Source organism: Carassius gibelio, chromosome B22, assembly GCF_023724105.1.
Source record: "Carassius gibelio isolate Cgi1373 ecotype wild population from Czech Republic chromosome B22, carGib1.2-hapl.c, whole genome shotgun sequence".
In the NCBI taxonomy this organism is placed as follows: Eukaryota; Metazoa; Chordata; class Actinopteri; order Cypriniformes; family Cyprinidae; genus Carassius; species Carassius gibelio.
The window spans coordinates 10,709,187-10,730,097 of NC_068417.1; the positions used below are offsets into that span (position 1 = coordinate 10,709,187).

At 35.3% G+C, this 20,911-nt stretch overlaps 2 protein-coding genes and 1 long non-coding RNA gene across 5 annotated transcripts in view; 2 read left to right on the forward strand and 1 right to left on the reverse strand.

Annotated features, from left to right (window-relative positions):
* Positions 1–20,911, forward strand: part of LOC127988172 (SLAM family member 5-like) — a 177,353-nt gene that overhangs the window by 122,810 nt on the left and 33,632 nt on the right. The gene's annotated exons all lie outside the window — the stretch shown is intronic.
* Positions 303–20,539, reverse strand: cers5 (ceramide synthase 5). The gene is made up of 10 exons (XM_052590778.1): positions 20,200–20,539; positions 9,174–9,279; positions 7,441–7,571; positions 6,775–6,832; positions 6,624–6,674; positions 5,773–5,865; positions 5,175–5,303; positions 4,143–4,249; positions 2,214–2,370; positions 303–974 (listed from the first exon to the last, which is right to left on the reverse strand). Exons 1-10 carry the CDS (start codon positions 20,370–20,372, stop codon positions 816–818), a joined length of 1,164 nt encoding a protein of 387 aa, XP_052446738.1. The 5' UTR covers positions 20,373–20,539; the 3' UTR covers positions 303–815.
* Positions 15,451–17,710, forward strand: LOC127988191 (uncharacterized). The gene is made up of 2 exons (XR_008161567.1): positions 15,451–17,127; positions 17,629–17,710. It is a non-coding gene; the product is annotated as an uncharacterized LOC127988191 (long non-coding RNA).

Consider the following 20,911-nt stretch of genomic DNA (forward strand, 5'->3'; position numbering starts at 1 on the left):
AGTTTAGATTAAAGTTATAAAATTAATAGAACTAAATCTGAAATAAAAGTAAATATAAAAGCTCATAAATTATGTTATCAATTATACGAATTATATATTACCCAAAATTAAAACCTTAAAACAAAAGCCAATTTAAAATATTAATAAATACTAAAATATCAGTTTTATTCACCATACCAACTGGCTTTATTTAGGACCTAGATATTGTGTTTTTAATGTTCTTCAAGATCAGAAAATACCCATTTTATTGCATTATAGAAATTAACTTTTAAAGCTCGTTTAATTTTTTCTTTAATTTAACCCTTATTTTCAGCTTCCTATTAATCAGAAAGTGTCTTAATACAGAAGGCCCAGCTTTCATTTTAATAATTATTTGGTTTCCAAAAATAAAATAAAAAAAACGGAATGAAAAACAGCACAGGAAACAAATTACAAACACATCAAAACAAACAATGAAAACGAGAAGAGAAGCAACTGTATGGAAACTCATGTACATCTGACCATTAAAATCCGCAGAGAATCTTCTTTCCTAAACTTCAGTAAAATGTGAAGTGCGGAGAAGAAGGGAATGCAAATATCACTAATTTAATCGTTTTCTCTTTCACAAGCTTCTCCTAGTGGCCATATTGTCATTACTGTCCCATTGTCACTGGAATGACGCCCCAAACTCCGTCACTGAGTCTCAAAAGTCCCACAACAGGGTGATTTCATTGGTGTTTGGTCATTTCTGCTGTTGGTACAGGGACGAGGAGTAGTGCCATCGTGATATTTCTGGGACATGAGTTCTGTGTGTGCAAGGCCACACGGAGGGAGTGTCACCAGGTGTTGTGGTTCTGGCTCCAGGGTTTAGAGCCAAAATGGCCGTTGGTGCCATTCTCTCCTCGGGATTGAGCCGTCTTGATTCGCTCTTTGAGTGTCGTTTCGGTTTCTTCCTCTGAGCTGCTTTCGATGTCACTGCGTTCATCTTTGCCCACCTGGAACAACATTTGGGGTATTAATCGTAGTACTTCAAATGGTCTGGATGTAGTATGTTAAAAAATAATTTGTTTAATCTTTTTATCAACTTAAATTTGTTTAACAGTTTTAAAAGCAGACCAAATTCAATGGTCACTTTATTTTTAAGGGCTGTTTTGGTTTAATAATATGGCTGGAAAATGTTGGCGCCTTCCTCAAGATGGCGCTTGGGTACTTTAAAAGCAAAATCCTCCACTCAAAGATCTAGAGGAGTTTGTTTCTTCATCAGATTTGGAGAAATGTAGCATTGCATCACTTTCTCACCAGTGGCTCCTTTGCAGTGAATGGGTGCCGTCAGATTAAGAGTCCAAACAGTTGATGTAAACATCACAATTAACCTACGCCAGTGCATCAGTAAACATCTTGAGATGACAAAAGCTTTGTGTTTGTAAGAAACAAATCCATTATTTGGAGGTTTTATCTTCAAATTGTTGCTTTTGGCATCAACATGACTCCATAATCCATAATAATGCTTCATCTAATGGAAAAATCAAAAAACGTCAAAATCCTCTCAACAGTTCAAAGGCTGTAAACAGTGTTTGATCTGTGCAGATTTCGCTCCTGATTCAGACAAGACAACTTTTTTACTCAAGGAAGCATTATTATGGATTATGGAGTCATATTTTAGCCAAAAGAGACAGTTTGAAATTAAAAACATGTTTCTTACAAACACGAAGCTTTTCACAAATCGTTAACTGATGGTCTGAATTACCTGTGGATTATTATAATGTGTTTTCACAAACTTTTGACACTCATTCTGACGGCACCCATTCACTGCAGAGCATCCATTGGAGACCCAAGTGACGCAATGCTAAATTTTTCCAAATCTGCTAAAGAAACAAACTCATCTAAATCTTGAATGGCTTGAAAGGAAAAGAGTAAACTAGTCTTTTGAAACACATTCAGCTCAATTCACATTTCAGGCTGTTTTACGATGAACCAGGAAATCAAGTAAAGAAAGCAGACTTACAGCCGAAGACACTGAGAGAGAAAGCCTAAAGCGAGGGAGTTTAGCAGAAAGAGCGCAAGGTTTCTATCAGGACGGAAAGAAGCTGGAAGACGGGAACAGCCTTCCAGCAGCTAGAGAGGGGAAAGACAAACCAGCTCTAGAGGAGAGAAAGATACACAGAGAGGACACGCGTGTGACTACATGACTGTGGAGCTGCCGAACATGTGGCTGAGAGCGGGTCTGTGCGCACCTTTCCTCTCATGATGGCTTTGAAGGCGATGCGGGCGATGAGGTAGGACCAGATGACGTGCAGCAGCTGCAGCACCAGCAGCAGAGAGTTGAAGAGCCACCAGGACGGGTACGGCCCGATGATCTCCCAGCTCTCGAACAGCGTCGTGTTCAGAATCCTGCAACAACAACACACTTCATCTGAGCATGCACTTTTACCAGTCATCTCACCGTTATTTCACATTACCAGTAAACTGGATGATGCATTTCTATGGATTATGGAGTCATATTGTGGCCAGAAGCAACAGTTTGAAGTTAAAACATCCCAATGATTGATTTGGATTGTTGTTGTTTTTTTCTGTACAAACACGCAGCTTTTGGCTTCACAAGAGATTCATTGATAGACTGGAGAGGTGTGGATTACTTGTGGATTATTGTGATGTTTTTATCAGATGTTTGGACTCTCATTCTGACGGCACCCATTCACTGCAGAGCATCCATTGGTGAGCAAGTGATGTAATGCTACATTTCTCCAAATCTGATGAACAAACAAACCCATCTATGTCTGCTTTAATATTTTGTATACGTCATATAACATTCGTCGTCATATTTTCAGATTTTGAAACCGTTTTAAAAGAGATAATATTTACGTCCAAAGTTGCGAAGTTAACTTGAAATATCACGGAAACATTAGTGAATAAACACCATTTCTATCTCATGGATTCAAGATAACAAAACAGCCACTTCCTGGGAAACTGGCACAAAGTATCAGTAATTAAAAATATTAGATATGTAATTAATAAAATAATAAACCTCATTTGATAACACGATATCACATAAGCATTCAAATAATCAATGTTTACTTTAACAGGTTGTTGTTTTGATAAAAAATAAGTAACAGGAAATTAAAAAAATAATGTTTGAAGTATTAATGGTTTTAAAACGATGGCTGCAGACAGGTTTTCATGATCTGTTGCCATTACAACTATTATGTTTATTAAATGAGAAAGTAATAATGAAATTATATATAAAGCCATTAATGTTTTGATATTTTACTTTTAACATTTTTATTACATTAATCTTTGATAAATCATCATTAAAATAAAACAAATAAGGTAAAAAGCATTAAGGATATATATTTTTTTCTGCAATGTGAAATTTGTGTCATCACATAAGCATTCTTCACTGAGTTTCTTATTAAAGTTATAAAGGCTTTTATTTAATTACTATTATACATCAATGCAATGCAATAATCTACTACTGAATACATTTTCTATATTGTAATTAATTTCCATTTAATTTCTAAAATGCACGAGACTTTCAATTTAACTTATTTTAGTATTAATAATATAAATAATAAATAGATGCTATTAATATGCATTTAGTATTAGTATGCAATATTTAGTAAAACAACAAAGTGATAAGTAAGCGATGAGAGGCTGAATAAGTCCCAGCTGAAGGCTGTAGTTAGACACAAGTCACTGCATCCCCTTCACTCATTATTCATTACAGAAATAATAAACAGTTCACTTTGCTGAACGAACCGTTCTGACACTACATTATTGAATGTTTATGTAGCTGAGGGTGTCGCTCAGAACCGGATGAGACTGTCATATAGCTGCTCTTAATCGTGAATAAAACAGCTGCTGGCCAATCAGAATCAAGGACTGGAGCAGACGGTTGTGTAAAACAGTTTAGAGGATCTTTAAGACACATGATAGTGATTTCTCTACGGGATGTCCTGCTGTATCTGCAGTGGAGCTCAGTGGATCTGTCATCGTGACACTAAACCCGAGACACTGAATCCTGACGCTCGGGTTTCACTCTGCAGGAGACCAGCAGCAGCAGCGGCTCTCAAACACAGTTAATTGGACTATTAAATGATCACCCGAGCACACACACACACACACACACACACACACACACACACACACACGGATGGGATACTGACCAGAAGGGGAAAATGATCAATCTCGTCCCAAAGAAGATCATACTGAACACCACAAACAAGATGTCACATAAACGCTGGGATTTGGCGTAGTTTGCTAGCTTTGCGGCCTATGAGAAGAAATAAAAATAAATGAATGAATGAATAAATAAATAAAACAAATATTCATAAAAAAATATTGCATTTGGAAAAAAGAAAACTGTGGGATAGAATTTTATACATCAGTACTTGATTAAATGCAGTTTATATACAGTATATATATATACAGTATATATATATATATATATATATATATATATATATATATATATATATATATATATATATACACTTTTTAAAATTTATATATATATATATACACATACACACTTTTTAAAATTTATTATTATTTATTTATTTATTTATTTTATTAAGTAAGAAAATGTAATTATTGTAAAGTAAAACAAAAATAATTATTAAATCTGAAAAAAAAAATGTTGAACAAAAAACAAACGTGTTTCTTGGATTAAATTTTTTTAGGGAAGCTGTTGAGGTGACATTAAAAAAATTAAATTAATAACTAAATAGACATAAAACAGAACTAATACAAATGACAATAACACTAACTCAAATTTAAATGACAATGAAAGTGTGAAAATTGTATTAGAATATTAATGATACTAAAAAGTGCATCAACTGTCACTTAAATGCTCATTTCTAAATAGTGCTATAATAACACATGAACTATAATATTTGGTTTCTATCTATCTATAATAATAAAAACAAAATTAAAAACTTTTTTTATTGTAATATTAGATATATATTAATATGTCTGTTTTATAAAGGCTGCTCATGTAGCACTGAATAAAATATTAAAATACTAGTAACTGTAGGCACAGTTTTACTTCAAAATCTAGTTTAATGTTGATTTAGAAATTCCAGTTGTAGAGGAAAAAAGTGAATGTGGGTTATTTAGTATAACATTACACCTGCTGCTCAGTTAAATGCTGGCTGATGAATATTATCCAGAATAAAAGCATTGGTGTGTGTTCTCACCTCCAGCAGGAAGTCCGAAGTGTCGTGAACACACATGACCAGACTCCCCACACGCAACATGTTATTCACATACGAGAAACTGATCAGGCTGATGGTCGCCAGATGATGAATGAACATGATGAGGAAATCCTGCAGAAACACCAGAAATAATGTGTGTAAAACATGAGGCTAATTCAACACGAGCGCACAAAAACAGCTCAGATTTGTGACTTTTCCCCTAAGCTGCAAACAGTAGACGAATTCTCCAGACACGTCTAGAAATAAAGAGGAACAAGATCATCTCTCTGTTATGATGGAGTCAAAACTCTGGGCTCATGATGACCACGGCCGCAGGTCGCATCTTAAACAGACAGACGAGCCACAAACCGAAGATGCCGGGCGAGAAACACAGAAACAGAGAAACAAGACCAGCCATGTGCGTCTGACAGCTGCACAAGACATCATTTCGTTTCCTCCTCTAACACACAGATCTGGAGTCGATTTAATCCAGGTCACATGACAGAGCTGCTGACGCGAGGCGGCGGAGAACTAAGTGAATTAAATAATGGATTAAATAGAGTAGAAATGAATCGCTGGTGTTTGCTTCAGGAACGCTCACCTTTCTTTTGATGTCTGTGAACTGAGAGAACATGAGCGACCAGTAGAAGGCCAGTTCTGTGATATAATAATAATACAGGCCTGAGCTCAGCACCTACAGGACACACACACACACACACACACATATTACAGAGTAGAAACTCAATCTGAAGAAACTGGTAAAATTCACACACACACAAAAAAAAGAGCATAATTTTTTGTTTATAATGTAAAATCATATTTGTGATGCATTATGCATTTACTCCCTAAATCCTAATTTTATCATAAATAAAACAAGCAAACAAACAAATAAATGATTAAATACGTACATAAAATTAAAATGTGAAATCAGCTGTAGGATCATGGAGGTTTTTTTTATGTTGTTTCTGACTCATTATACTCGCCCTCATTATAAAATAAAATAATTTAATTAAAATTAAAATGCATGTAATGGATGATGTGTCAAACATTTTAGAATTTTTATGATTGTTTTTTTTTTTTTTTGCAATGTAACATTTCTTTCAAGACAACCAAGCACATTTATTATTAAATTCTTATTAATAACACATTTTAATAACAAAACAATGCTTATTTATTTATAATGCACTTGTCTAATACCCAAAGTGCTATACAGAACTATATATAAAAATATTTTAGCATTCCCCATTTGCAATCATTTATATACTTAAGATTTTTATATTTATTTACTATTATGTTTTAAATTTGCATCAATTCAACAACATGTCCCTTGCCTTTTCCCTTTATATGCTCTTATAATTTGTGAATTGTTTGCACAATTGAAACATAACGGTAAAAAGTTCACCGTTAAGATTCATGAACCCACATCAGAAAATGGCAACATTTAAGTGTTACCTGATAGGGGTAATTGTACCAGCAGTGTCTCGTATCCCACATCCAGGGAGACTACAACACAAACACACACACAGATTAAAAAAAGAAATCACATAAGCTGCCGAAACAGTGATATCTGTCTGTAACTCCCCGTCTTTCAGCTGTAACTCACCTGCCACAGGAAACGGATCCCGTACGTAAATATACACAGATAGAATGTAAACCTCCACCTGCAGAGAAAACAAACACACGGCTGCAAATGAGAGGAACCACAGAGCACAGCGATCAGAAAGGAAAAGCTGAACACACTCCCATGTGTTGGGAAACATGGCAGCCAGAGGCCTGCTTTCACTGCTGAATCATTGAGAATGAGTTTGACAACAGAAGCATCTGATACGACTCAATCAGGGAGACCCACAGGGCTCTGTTTCCAAAATATCTGATGGTAGATGTGTAACAGCTTCCCATGTGAAGCACAACAACTGCTCCTCCAACATCAACATGCATTTGTATCTTCACGGCCAATCTAGAGCACTTCAAGTGAAACTGTGATTGACAGGAAATCCGACCAATGGAGGAAGAGACTCCGCCCACTCTTTCACCACCAATGGACACAACTAGTATTTTTCAATCGAAAAAAGGTTTCTAATGAACCAAACTAATAATCTCTAAGATGAATTATTATTAGAATGTGTACTAATACTGGACAAATGGTGTAGTCCAAATATCAATCACTCTCCATAAAAGTGTGTATAAAATAAAAAAATCTGAGATTCTAATTTCTTTAAGCTAATGTACTGGCATGCATGCACGCTAGCAGAAAAGCATTAAAACGTACATGCTCTCACAAAACTTGGTTCTGTTGCTGGGTTTGTCCTGGTTCCGCCGTTGTCGAAACCATCTCTGGATCTTCCTGACGTCCCAGTCCAGCTGCTTCGACAGACCCTCTAAGTGCTTCGAGTCTGGGGACTGGAAACAAAAATAAACAAGAAAAAGTGTGCGTAATCATGTCTCAAAACATCCTGCTCTGTATTGTGCAATTATTAAGTTATGAATAAATTATTGCTAGCATTTTATTTATTTGTCCTCTACACACACACACATAATTAATATATATATATATATATATATATATATATATATATATATATATATATATATATATAAAATTATATATATATATAATAATTGTCAAATTATGCAAAAAAAAAAAAAAAAACATATATATTTTTTTAATTATTATTATTATTATTATTTGCATAATTTGACAATTTAAGCTAAACTGGAAATGAAATTTATTTATTTTTATACACTTATTATTATTTATTTATTTTTGTGGAGAAAAAGGGGCGGGATTGGGAAAGGTCAGAAGGTCAAAGGTCAAAAGTCAGGATTCGAACTAGGGACGCCCGTGGCGCAACTGCGCTTATGTCATCACACTACACACAAGGCTATCAGTGCTAAAAATAACTCAAAATTGACATCTTAATTTTATTTAGTTCTTCACGTCTCGTATCTCAAGACCTTCTCAATGTTCCAGACAAAAATTGTGAAACTATGTATTTAAATCAAGCACTGACACTGAAATAGCCACATTTAACTTTTTTTCTTTTAAATATAATTACATATTTCTACGAGAGTTTTACATTGTAAGCTTTAAAGTCTTGATATGACATTGAATTCTAAAATGTTTTCATTAAAAAGATAAAAAGAAAAAGAAAACCAAACCCTCGAATATAAATTGCCTAAAGTTAACGTAAAAATGTACATAGAACACGCAATAAATGAAACAGTTGCATTTATTTTACTCTTGCATGGTGATAGTTTTGAATTGTAAATACATAATACATTTATTATGGATTTTTACACTGTAATCTTTAAAGTCTGTGTCCAGGACAAAAGTAAAAACATTTTAGTTTTCATTAAAAAATACATATATATAAAAATAAAAAGTTAAATAAAAACAATACTTGGACCAAAAATGGAACATTAAGGTATATATACACATTCTACTTTCCATTAAAAAAAAAAAAAAGTAAAAATATGAAACATAAACCACCTTAAGTTGATACAAAAGCTGAAAAAAAATAAAGGCCTACAGAATAACCGTCAGAGTGACAAATGAAAAATGAGAGCACATGACTGACAGCTCTCTCCTGAAAGTTTTCAGTTCAGATCTCCACCCAAGCTTCAGCTTCAGAGCTGATAAAGACGTTTTACAGCAGCTCTACCAGTCGGCTCTTTGAAGACACTGGTGATTGTAAAGAGAAAATGTCACAACTCTATCCATCTGTCAGCTAATGTTAAACCTGCCTGAGGTGTATTTACGGTCGGTTTCTAGACTAAAGTTGAAGATATCGCTCTGATGGCCTCATAAAACACACAGTGACAGCAGAGGAACAAAAGGTTCATAAAAGAGAAAATCCAGCACTGAATAATGTCTAAAAAAGGGGCTGGGAAATGTTTTGATAGTATTTTAATCTTATTTTTTACCAGTTTACATTGGTCAATGACTCTTTCTCTCTCATGGCTTATCATGGTTTTATTTTCCATTACACTGTTTCAGCATACCTTTGTGATGGATGTAAACACTTTATCCAAAACGGCGTTGGGCTGGGCTCTCCGACTCAACTCTGTCTGGATCTGAAGGATGGAGGCACATGGACCCGCGATACACCTGAAAGAGGAACGTAGAGATAAATCACAATCTTATCCTGTGCTATCAAGACCAGAGTCAAGTGATTTACATGCCGGACGTACTAATCTAGATCTGAAGTGTTTTACATTAAACTGAGTTTATGATTTTGACTTCAGGGACTATATTTTAAATCATAGTTTTCAAGATACGAGCACCAAATTTCACGCTGTTCTGAAATGTTAAAACATACTGATAGTGCGTGCACATCAAAAGCAAAGTGAATACTTGCATCGCGTAACCTCGCTCTTAATTGGTCGCAACATGTTTTTTTATGATTCTCGCGTGAATAAACAAAATTTAATAAATAGAAACCATTTTTTTTAAAGATACTATCGGACGCATCAATAAGCTCTTCTCTGATTAGCTTGCGCGACAACACGTCAGGTGAATTTCCGACATGCGCAAAAAAAAGATGTGATTGCGCACACCATAACGATGTGCTAAAACATGTTAGACATTGCAAAAAATTGGTTAAATTCATGCTAACAACATGCTAAGAATATAGCCAATCATGTTTGCGAAAACTGTGGAATTAGAACATGCTAGCAACGTTAAACTATGCTAGAAATGTGCTAAAACTTGCTCGTGTTCATGCTTTGTACAGCATTCTTTGTTCTTCATTTTGTGTGTTAAACATTTTGGGTGGGAAAAACATCCTGAAAACATGCTACAATTGTGCTAAATCCTGCTAGCAATACGCTAAAATAAGATGTGGAATTAGAAAATGCTAGCTAAAACATGTTAGCAACATGCTAAACATACTAGCAATGTGCTAAAACACTCAAGCAAAATGTTTAAACATGGTAACCAGTTGCAAATTCATGTTAACAATGTGCTAAAATCACGCTAGCTATATGTAAAAATGTTAACAATGTGTTTCAAATCATGCTAGGAACATGTAAAACGTCCATAATATGTTAAAACGTGCCAACAGAGTGATCAAACATGGTAGCAACTTGATAATCCAATTTAACGAAATGCTCAACCATGCTGGTAATGTGCTAAAACATGTTAGCAGCAGCATGCTAGCTACTTGCTTAAACATTTTAACAATGTAGTAAAACAAATTATTAATATTTTACTGACTTCAAGCTTTTCAAACCCTAACACAAGGCTTTTTGTCACACTAACATCAGGGTTTGTTTACAGACTTTACTCATCTAGATTTAATCCACTACTCAAACACAAATCTTGATTTAATGACTATTAACGTGATCAAACATCATTTCACTATGTACATTTTGAAATCCAGTTTTACTAGCAGGTGCACAATAACAGATACACAATACCTAATAGTAGGTGCTAATAAAGGACAACAAATATATCCCAAAACTTATTGTTAAAAGGCATCGAGCTCTCAGTGATTTAAGTGCTAATGTAGGAGCTAGTTTACTTAGTAAGCTTTTAAATATCAGCTTTTCAGACACATTATAAAAGGCACAGAAAGCTGATTTGACTCATGCAAAATCCAGCTACATGCCTAAAACTCCAGTGAGTGCCAAACAAATCAGTCTGACTCCAGGATTAATGAACGCCAGAAGGTGCTGACGAATCTTAAGGATGTGAACATTATGAGTGAGACACTTTGGTTCCATTAAATCTATAAACAAAGTAACAAACAAGCACTGGTGGTGTGTGATGGAAATCTATTTGCATGTGCTGATCCCAAACATCTCACATCGTCAGGTCTGGTTTATCTCACACCACGAAGAAATCAAATAAGAAACAAATACATCCAGTTCTGGAAATGCATCCTGGTCACAGAAATAAATAAATGGAAACCTAGGCCTTCACGTCATTATGTAACAAAGTCAGGACTTGGTTTTCTAAGAAACCTAGCTAAAAAAAGATGTCAGTGAAGTAACTAAGATCATGTGCGTTTTAACCATTTCTTTAAAAGCTTTGAATACACTGCATTGTTTTCAACAATGATTCAACCAATGATGTGTGTAATGGGTGCAAAATATATCCAAGCAATGATTGTTGCAAAAAAAAAAAAAACTTTTTTTTTTTGGCAAATTTGGATAAAACTAGTGGCAAAAAAATAAATAAAAAATTTGTAAAACATGTAGGAAATATTCTATTAATTGTTAATTTGTTGAAATAAAATAATTGTAGAATAATCCATGTAAAAACACTGTGGAAAACATGCATTATTATTTTATTTTACATTGCATATGTTGAATCTACTGTGCAACAATGAATATTTGATCAGAAAGATGCATTTGCAAAATAAATACAGAAATACAGGAAAAGGACAAATACGATGTAAATAACACAAATAGGTCTATATTAAAATTAATACAAAAAATACAAACTCTCGAATGGAATTTCTGAATGGCATTTACATTATTTTTCCAAGAAACTGTTAATATGCTATATGGTTAATAAAGTACATAAAATAAAATAATATAAAAAATGATGAATTATTAGCATTATCTCTGATCAATTATTACATTATTACACAACACAAGTTTACGCAAGTTTCTGTATTTTATGAAACTGTTTCATTATATGATTTCCTAAACACTTGTTCATTCATCGTCACTTAAAATGTTCCCTCAAATGTAAGTTTTGGTACATTGAGTCCTAGTAATATTTATGATTAGGAAAACATCTTGGTTTACTGCGTTTTTATCGTTAATTTAAAAAACTAAATGACTTAATATTGTCGTGTTCATCGTTGGTCATTAATGTTTTACATTGGGCAATTTGAATGCATTTCGCAACAATGGCCATTTGGTCAAAAAGACAGTTCCTAAAACAAAAACCTGGTAAAAGACAAAACACACAACCCTTTCCAAACACATGACTCATTCCTCATGCTAAATAGTCTTCGTAAGAACAAAAACGCCAGTTAATTGTGGTCAAAGTTCTTAATATAAAACTCACGCCACGTCTCCCAAACAATAAAACCGGCCCAGTGAGCAGCTTACTGAACACACCGCTCTGTAATGACCCTACATGCTCAATGGCCGTTGTAGCAATGTGTTGACAATGTTGTTTTGAGCAGTTCATTAACCCAGAATTGGCACACATGGGTGAACTATGTCTCCAGGCCCGTTAAACTGTGCCGCCTGTCCACAAATACTACATGCTGCACTGTGGAATCTGACGCTCCCATGAAATGCAAGCAATTTGTTTGAATTAAAACAGGACGGAAATACATTTTTAGTGTCTAGGGATGAAGTGAAGTGTCTTAACAGTGCACCAGAAGGCTAAGACACAAAGGGAGTTGTGTAAACGGTGACGTTTTGAGATTGACACATTCACAGTATTCAGTTTACGATAGTAGGGTCAAAGTGATAGTTGGGTCCCAACTAAACATTAGCCCGCTGATTAGAGACGACACTAAAAATCTGAGCGAGTTCATCAGTAAACAGATGTTTGGAACAATACAATCTCACTTAATCTCACCCAGTCTCAGCAAAAAGTAAAGAGAAAACCTCAATCATTAAAGCTGCCCCAGCCGGACTTGGCCTGTGTCGTCACATGACCATCTGTGTTTAGTTTCAGAGCTGTACTGGTGGGACGTCTGAAGACACAAACCGTGACTCCACGTGGGACGGGGGCTTTTCCTACTCTGAGACAATAGAAGGCCTTGTCACCGCACACACATGAGCTTTTGTTGGGTATCAAATGTAAATACTGGTCAAAATGGACATAATGACATAATTTTGAATATAATTCTCCATTTATGCGACGCTAGAGAGTACTCGCTTTGTTTGTGTGTATACTTCAGTGTCTGTGCTCAGAAAACCAGAGCGAATTGAGTTCTCTCTCGAGTCCTTAAATTTATCCATATGGGACCCTGGAGCACAAAATGAGTCTTAAGTCGCTGGGGTATATTTTTAGCAACTGCTGAAAAAAACAATGTATGGGTACAAAATGATCGATTTTCCTTTTACACCAAAAATCATTAGGATAATAAGTAATGATCATGTTCCTTGAAGATATTTAGTAAATTTCCTACCGTAGATATATCAAAACGTAATTTTGTAATCGTAATATGGATTGCTAACATTTTATCTGGACAACTTCAAAGGCGATTTTCTCAGTATTTAGAATTTTTCGCACCCTCAAGATTCCAAATGTTCAAATAGTTCTATCTCAGTCAAATATTGTTCGATACTAACAAACAATACATCAAAGGAAAGGTTATGTATTCAGCTTTGTGATATATAAATCTAAATTTCATAATATTTACACTTAAGACTGGTTTTGTGTTCCTAGGTCACTCCCACAAATTGATATTTTTAAATATTTTTGTGAGACGTTCAGCAAGTGTGTGTTAGCTTATGTCCCACAGGGTTCATATCTAAACTCCTAACTATGCAGCAGACTCGTTCTGAATTAATATCTTCGCAAATCGTCCCCCCTTACGTTTTCTTTTCGTTTTTATTCATTGGGTTAAGGTCAGATTTTTTTGTCATTCAAAAAGAGTTTGAGTCTCGTTGTCGTCGGTGAACAAAAATGTTGACGAAAATTATCCGTCAACAAAATTTTCCACAATTTCACCCAATTTTCATTAATTTATTTTCATTTTATTTTTTTAGAAAAGAAGACAATCCCAGGTCATTTTGTGTCTCAATTAAAATGTCCCTTCATTTACATATATTTGTACTGGAAAACAAAGCAATACTGAGGAAGGACCTCACTTCTTTATATGAGCTATGAAAGGGAAGTACAGTATTTCCAGGCCAGTTTGAACGAAATCACGAGGTTTTGAAGAGCTTGTGAAACAAATAATGACGGCCTAAAACTGACTGGTTACAGGCAACCGCACTGGACTTCTGATTCAGTGTTAAACAGGATGAAGTGTGGCAACAGCTCAGGGTCAAATGCTGAAAGCTTGATTCATGCAGATTACATCACCGCCATCACACGCATCATTTCTGGCACTGATTTAGCTGATGTCGTTAGAGCAGGGATCCTGAATGGTTCATGGTTTGGCTGTTTGTGTACGAGGCTCGTGTTCAGCGCTGTATGCAAACCTCGTCATGCCAGAACAGCCGGCTAACAGCATTTGCCATTTTCTCACTAATTTGATTCGAGGCTCTGATAAGTGAAACATGACCTGAGCTTGTCCTTTCTTGGTGGAAACTCGTTCTGTGTTTTTCTATGTCTTTTTCCAGGATGTAAAAGTTGAATTTTTTGGCAGATCAACATGACCTCAACAAAAGACTACAGATAACCAGATAACCAATTAAACTATTTGTCAGCTGAAGGTTAAAGGGATCATTGACCCAGAAGTGACCATTCTGACATCATTTACTCACACTCAAGTTTCTTTCTTTTGTCGAACACTAAAAATATTTAGAAGAATGTGGATACCCACACAGTTGAAGTTGATGGCAGCCATTGACTTCATTAGCATTTTTTTCTGTACTGAGTACAGAAGTTGTTCTGTACTGAGTTCTGTACTTTTTTCTGTTTTCTGAGGTTAAGTATATTTTTACAGAATTTTCATTGTTAGGTTAACTTTTCCTTTAACTTCAAATAAAACTAAAAGACAAATCCACACAATTTTGATAAATCACATCCATGATAAGTTTTCAATATTACATTTTTAGAATGATTGTTGGGTGTAAATATATACTATAATAATTAAATAAAATAAAAATGTAAATTACATTTCCACATTCAAGATTTTCCACTAAATGATATGACGCATAATGGAATTTGACTTTAAAGTATGCTTCAGTTCAAGAATCAAGATTTGGGAGATTCTTTTAGAAAAATATGAAGTTATATCTGATCATTCTAATTCAATTGAAATTCATTTGCATTGCATCAGAAAAAAAACCCTGAAATTGTCACGATTGGATTAAAATGCAATTTTGAATTAAATAGTCATGTTTAGATTTGACTATATTAATTCATAATTTCAAAACCAGCAAGTTTTACATCTATATATATATATAACATCAATAAAACCAAGTACGACCAAGATTTTAAATTAGAATTTCTGATGGTTTTGAAATTGTCTGAAAGCACTTACTTAACCATGTTTTTTCCTACATTGAAGCGTAACGCCACTAAAAACAAATTTGCTTAAGAGCGTGAAAATGCTTTTAAACTCAAATTTGTAAAGTTCTGAATTTTTTGTTTTGAACTGAACTTAAGTTATAAACTTTAAAATTAAAATCTCTTTTAAATTCAAAGGATGTTGCAGATGCTTAAAATGTTCCAAAAATAAAGTCATGTATCCTATGTAAAGATAAAATGCAACGAAATATCTGAATTGTAAATTAAACGCAAAGATGCAATCAAACATCTTAACACATATTAATGACAATGCATGTAAGCTACAACTAAAGGCGACGTTTGACTCAGGAAAACCCAGAAGACCCGCAGTACTAGAGCTGTCTAGAGCATTAACTATTCAGTGACAGACTGAACTCTAGAGGGAGGGATCCTGGAAATGGGTGATGACACATTTCCAAAACCTAAACCTCTTGAGCAACAGCCGTGAATGCCAGTGTCACTCCTGTGGAGTCATTATGAGTCTATGTTATCGGCACGACAGTTGAACACAGTCCTTTGAGAGAAGGAGCCAAAACAAGTGCGGCATGAATAAGACCTTGGGCAAGTGTGTGTGTGTGACAGAGAGAGAGTAATTACACTGTGTGAATGAAGGTTGAGGGAATGTTTTGAGTGCTCAGGGAATAAAGAAACAAAAACAGCGTACGTAATTTATGTCAAGAGCACAGTGACACACTTCAATTGAATGTCATCCTTTTTTTAGTTTTTGCCAATAAGAAAAATTGGTGGGAAATCTGGGGATTAATGAAATTAATGAATGTCTTATATAGTAAGTTGAAATAAATAAGTGTATATTCGTACAATAAGCTTAAAATATTTAAATAAATAACAAACTATACATTAAAAGGCAAATACGTTTTTGGATATTTTGGGGATTTAACATCAAAACGCAACATCTAATGTAAAAATGTATGTTTTTAGTGTAACCTTCTCCCTTTAAATACTTTGGTCAGTTCAAGAACAATTTATGCAATTTTATATGATTTATTTGAAAGAATTAAAAGAGCGGTTTCATGTCCATTCTTGTGTTGTTCAACTGGACTGAAATGGGATTTAGTAAGTAACTAGTAACAAGCAACGCAATCGTTTTCAAGAGAATCGAGAGAGATTCGTACGGAAATCTAATAACATTGTCCAGTAATCAATGACTCTTTTAGAGTAACTTACCCAATACTATATATAATTAACCTGATTTTATTCTTAATAACATTTTTCTTTTTCTTTCTGGCTTTGGGAGTATTTTCTGATTTATGGAGCGATAAAAAGAGATATCCAAAATCCCCTCTGTAAAATCCTTGAACTCTAATACACCAACAAAATGAAACGAGAACTTTGAACCTGAAATCTGTTCGGTTTCATAACTAAAATTCCCATAGTTTCCCCCCCAAAAAAGTCTCTGGTTTAGATGTTTAAACCCCCATCAAGTGTGTAACTCATCCTGGCTGAAGCACATCAACACTATCTATGGTCAACAGTCACCACTGATGAATAAATCAAGAGAGAGACGGCTGACGTCATTCTGAAACCAGACCAACCCCCTCCGGGCTAACTAGACTAATTAACCTCCTCAGACCCAAGACACAGTCAAACAAGTAGGCCAGCACAACAAGAGAGACCCAAATCACCCCGAGTCCATGTAATGTGTTCATGCAGGACACCAAACGACTGCTTTCTGCTTCATGAATGTGATTGTGTCTCAAGAGAGGCACTGAACATTTACAAGTTCCTCTGCAAGAATGAGGTCTGATGGGATTCCCAAGATTGTGTATCCACCAGCTTTATGTAAATAAATCAACTAAACTTATTTTTTTCATCTACTTGCCAAAGGAAACACTTGTTATTTCCATTTAGTTTAACTTAATGCTCTAAAGCTCCATAGACATGTTAATAAAATGGCAAAAACCCATTTAAATTACTAGTATCTCACTTAATACTGTCTTGTATGTAATCTTCATGCAATTTAGTATGTAATCAGAAGAAAAAATACTGGACTGAATCTTAATAATTTACTTTAGATGCCTCAATCTAGTCTTCTGACGTTAAAAACACTATTTATAACTTTAAGGACACGTCAGTGTTTCACATTTGGTGATGCCATGTGTCTAAGTTAGTCCTGTCGATTGGTTTCACTTGTGGTTAAAGTGAAGTGCTGGAAACCACGCAAGTAAAACTAGTCAAACTTACATTTTAAACCGTTTCAACGGAACTGGTGCGACCAGACTCAAAACCACAAATACTTTTACCTCAACTTGATCAGTAAGAAGTTGTTGTTTCTCCCAACAGGTTCCTCAAGATGTTTATCATACTCCACATCAACGAACTAGAAAGCAGCCAAACTAACAAATAAAGGTTGTTTTGGTCGTAACAGTTTGGGGTTTCATTCAGACACCATTATACGTGAATATAGCCATTAGTAGCATGCTAGCTATCAAAGAAACACAGTTCTGCTTGTAACCACAATAGACCCCATTTTTCTCATGAACACCGAGGTTGAGACGTCAAGCGAGATCCCACCCACAAAACATTCAGCTTTCAAAGCTCTGGAATGTTTCTGCAATCTATTATTAGTCCTAAATCTAAAATATTAGCTTGTTGCATGCTCTTCCTGTGGAAAGCCGACAGCAGATAGAGCAGAATCTTGTTGTAACAGACAGTGACTTTGCAGAGTACTTTGCCTTTTTTAAAAGCTTAGTCTCTGTGAAAATTTGAAGTGTGCACATTAACGGAATGTTTTGCACCAAAATTATGATTTTGGCATAATTTACTTGCACTCAAACTGGTAAAAGACATCCATAAAAACCATAAGACACATTTTAAGTCGTTCAATATTACAGTTTAAAGAGGTGGTAACATGAGAAAACTAAATTTTTGATTTGATTCAAATTTGGTCTTTGTATCATTAAAACTTCCTGCACGTTGCCTACACTTTAAAAAAAAAAAAATCTGTAAAATAACTGGTAAAAAAAATGACAGCTGTGGTTACCAGAATTATACCGTAAAAAATACGGTAACACCGTTTTAGGTTTAACAGCTTTATCTTCAATTTACAGTTTAATACTGTAATTTAACTGGTATAAATATTAATATATCCATTTATTGAAGTAATGGAATCTGTTTAATGCACTGGTAACCACCAATAGCAGATGGTGATGAGAAAGTCACACGATAATAAGATAATAAGTTACACAGTAAAAACACCACCATGGTGAGACTCATTAAAATGAAATATGCAATAAACATTCATTTAACAACATTATTTGTAACATAAAACCCTAATAAACATAACGGATAAGAAAAAATAAGAAGAAACAGTTATTCCAAAGAAACATCAAATTCAAACTAAATTTGAAATGTAACGCAGAGAATTCTGCAAACGTTTCCCTGAAAATTTTACGGGAAATTATCATTAACCATTTAACAGTTTTGTACAGTAGCATTTCCCAGTTTTTTTTTTTTTTTACAGTTTGACTTAAGACGTCTTCCTCTTTATGAACAAAGCATTAATTTTATCAAGCTAAAAAAAAAGGCTCGTTTTGGATCCAAAAGGTCAAGGTGACATCACCCGGCATGGTCATTTGCATAAACTCCGCCTAGTGAGCACACATCACCATAGGCCCCGCCCACTGGCATTCACGTTCAGTCGCTGAAGCATGTTTGCTTTAAAGTGTTTGGTTTAAACAGCTCGTTCGCATATTTGAAGGATCCCAGTGTAAGAAACAAGTGGATAGTTTATTTTTAATGGCATCCCGGATCATGTCAGAGGATTATTTGGAGTATTTCGTTTGTAAACGAGCCACAGTGTCATGGAGAGTTCACAAAGAAACATTTGTTGAAATATGAAGCGGGACTAGATATTACTGCAGCTGCATCACAAACCATAAGTTAATTATTTAATAATGCTTTGTGAGGAAACGACAGTTTTATTTTGATTATGTTGTCAAAACACTCAAAAGCATTAGTTAGGGGGTGTTGATACTGTTTCGTATGCAATGACGTCAGCCAATCATAACAGTAGCAGATTACAAAGTCAACTTTGCACTTTTTTTTCAGACCTTGAACCAGAACTGGTACCCATTCGCTTTCATTGTATGGAAAAGTGCAGCGTGAACATTGCACCAAACATCTCTCATCGCTTCCCAAAAAAAAAAAAAAGTCTTCAACAAATATTAAAAGGTGAGGGCGTGTAACTGGTGACAGATAACAGTAGTGCATTTTTGAGTGCGCTGTGCCTTTAAAACCAAGCTTTCCCACACTGAGAAACACACAAGTTACCACTCAAGCTCTCTTGAATTCAAAGCATAGTTGAGACATGACACTGCATGTGTTTATACAGCACATGCATCACAGGCTCTCCTAAAGGTGTGGTGTCCAGATATTATAGAGTCAAAATCAACATCAGGTAACTCTATATCATCACACATATCCCTGCACTTCTTCTCAACAAGAAAGTTTGACTAAAAAGCATGCTTTCTTTAATTAAATGAGCGTGCAGTTGTAAAGTGGGAAAACAGACACACAAAAAGCAAAGGAAAAGCAAAGCAATCCTCTTTTCTGAGACTAGGCCTTAAGCTGGTCAGCTGACAGATGCCTCAGGCTGAAAGTTCATAACCTGGAGGCTTGAAATTCCTCTTAAGTTCATCCAGCCCAGATGGACTTCAGGATGGCTCGTGTTAAACGCTCAGGCGCGTGCATGCACAGCCTTAACTTTCAGTATCAAGACACAAGAAAGCATGTGATGTGAGTTTAAAAGATTGATGTGTATATACACACATCAGTTGAGTCCACACAACGTTTTGGCTGTCCAAATAAATGCCAGAGGAGCAAAAAGGGCGCCCAATCAGACGCAAAGCATACCTCTCGAAGACGACCCGCACCGCGAAGATCCCCAAGGCCAGCGGCAGCGCGGAGAGCAAGTGACCGGCTTTAGGGTACTCCACCCCGGGCGCGGGGTCGGCCAGATCCGCCCAAGTGACATTGTGTGGGAGCCAGAAGCGCTCGTTCCAGAACCAGGCTGAGAGCGCTGCCATGTTAGGAGGGAAAACAGAGATTCAGAGAGAGAAGAGGACGTTAAAAGAAAGAAAATATGCGGGTGGCAAACGATTCGCCGCCCCCTTTCTCTCCCTCTTTCTCTCTCTCTCTCTCTTCCTCTCGCGTGTGTGGATGAGTGTGGACGTGTTGAAGGTGTTTCCACACGATGAGGAGGAAGTGTGCGCATTACGTAGACCTCACAACACGTTACGACACAGAATGCTCGTTAATAAAACATATTACAGATGGGAGATTCATTTATTGCTCTGGTGTGGAGTTTCAGAACGCTGCTGATGTTCGTGTATGTTTTTGGCTTAAACTAATAAGCGTAGATTCAGATCTTTGGAATTGATTCTTTTTCGTTATTTGAGAAAAATGATTATGAAACACTAGAAACTTTTAAGTTTAGCATATAACCATTAAGCTGTTTTGATCGAAAACGTAGATATATCAGCAATTTTTAAGGAAGTGATTCATTCAAATAAATCAGTTCTTTGAATCGATTCTTTTCGAACGATGCGTTTCGCGCGAATGAATC

Coding starts and splice junctions, on each gene's coding strand:
- cers5 (XM_052590778.1), bottom strand. CDS start 20,372: ATGGCAGCGCTCTCAGCCTGGTTCTGGAACGAGCGCTTCTGGCTCCCA. Junction 5,866..6,623: donor GGTACAATTACCCCTATCAG/GTAACACTTAAA, acceptor TGTGTCCTGTAG/GTGCTGAGCTCAGGCCTGTA. Junction 975..2,213: donor AAGCCATCATGAGAGGAAAG/GTGCGCACAGAC, acceptor ATGTTGTTCCAG/GTGGGCAAAGATGAACGCAG.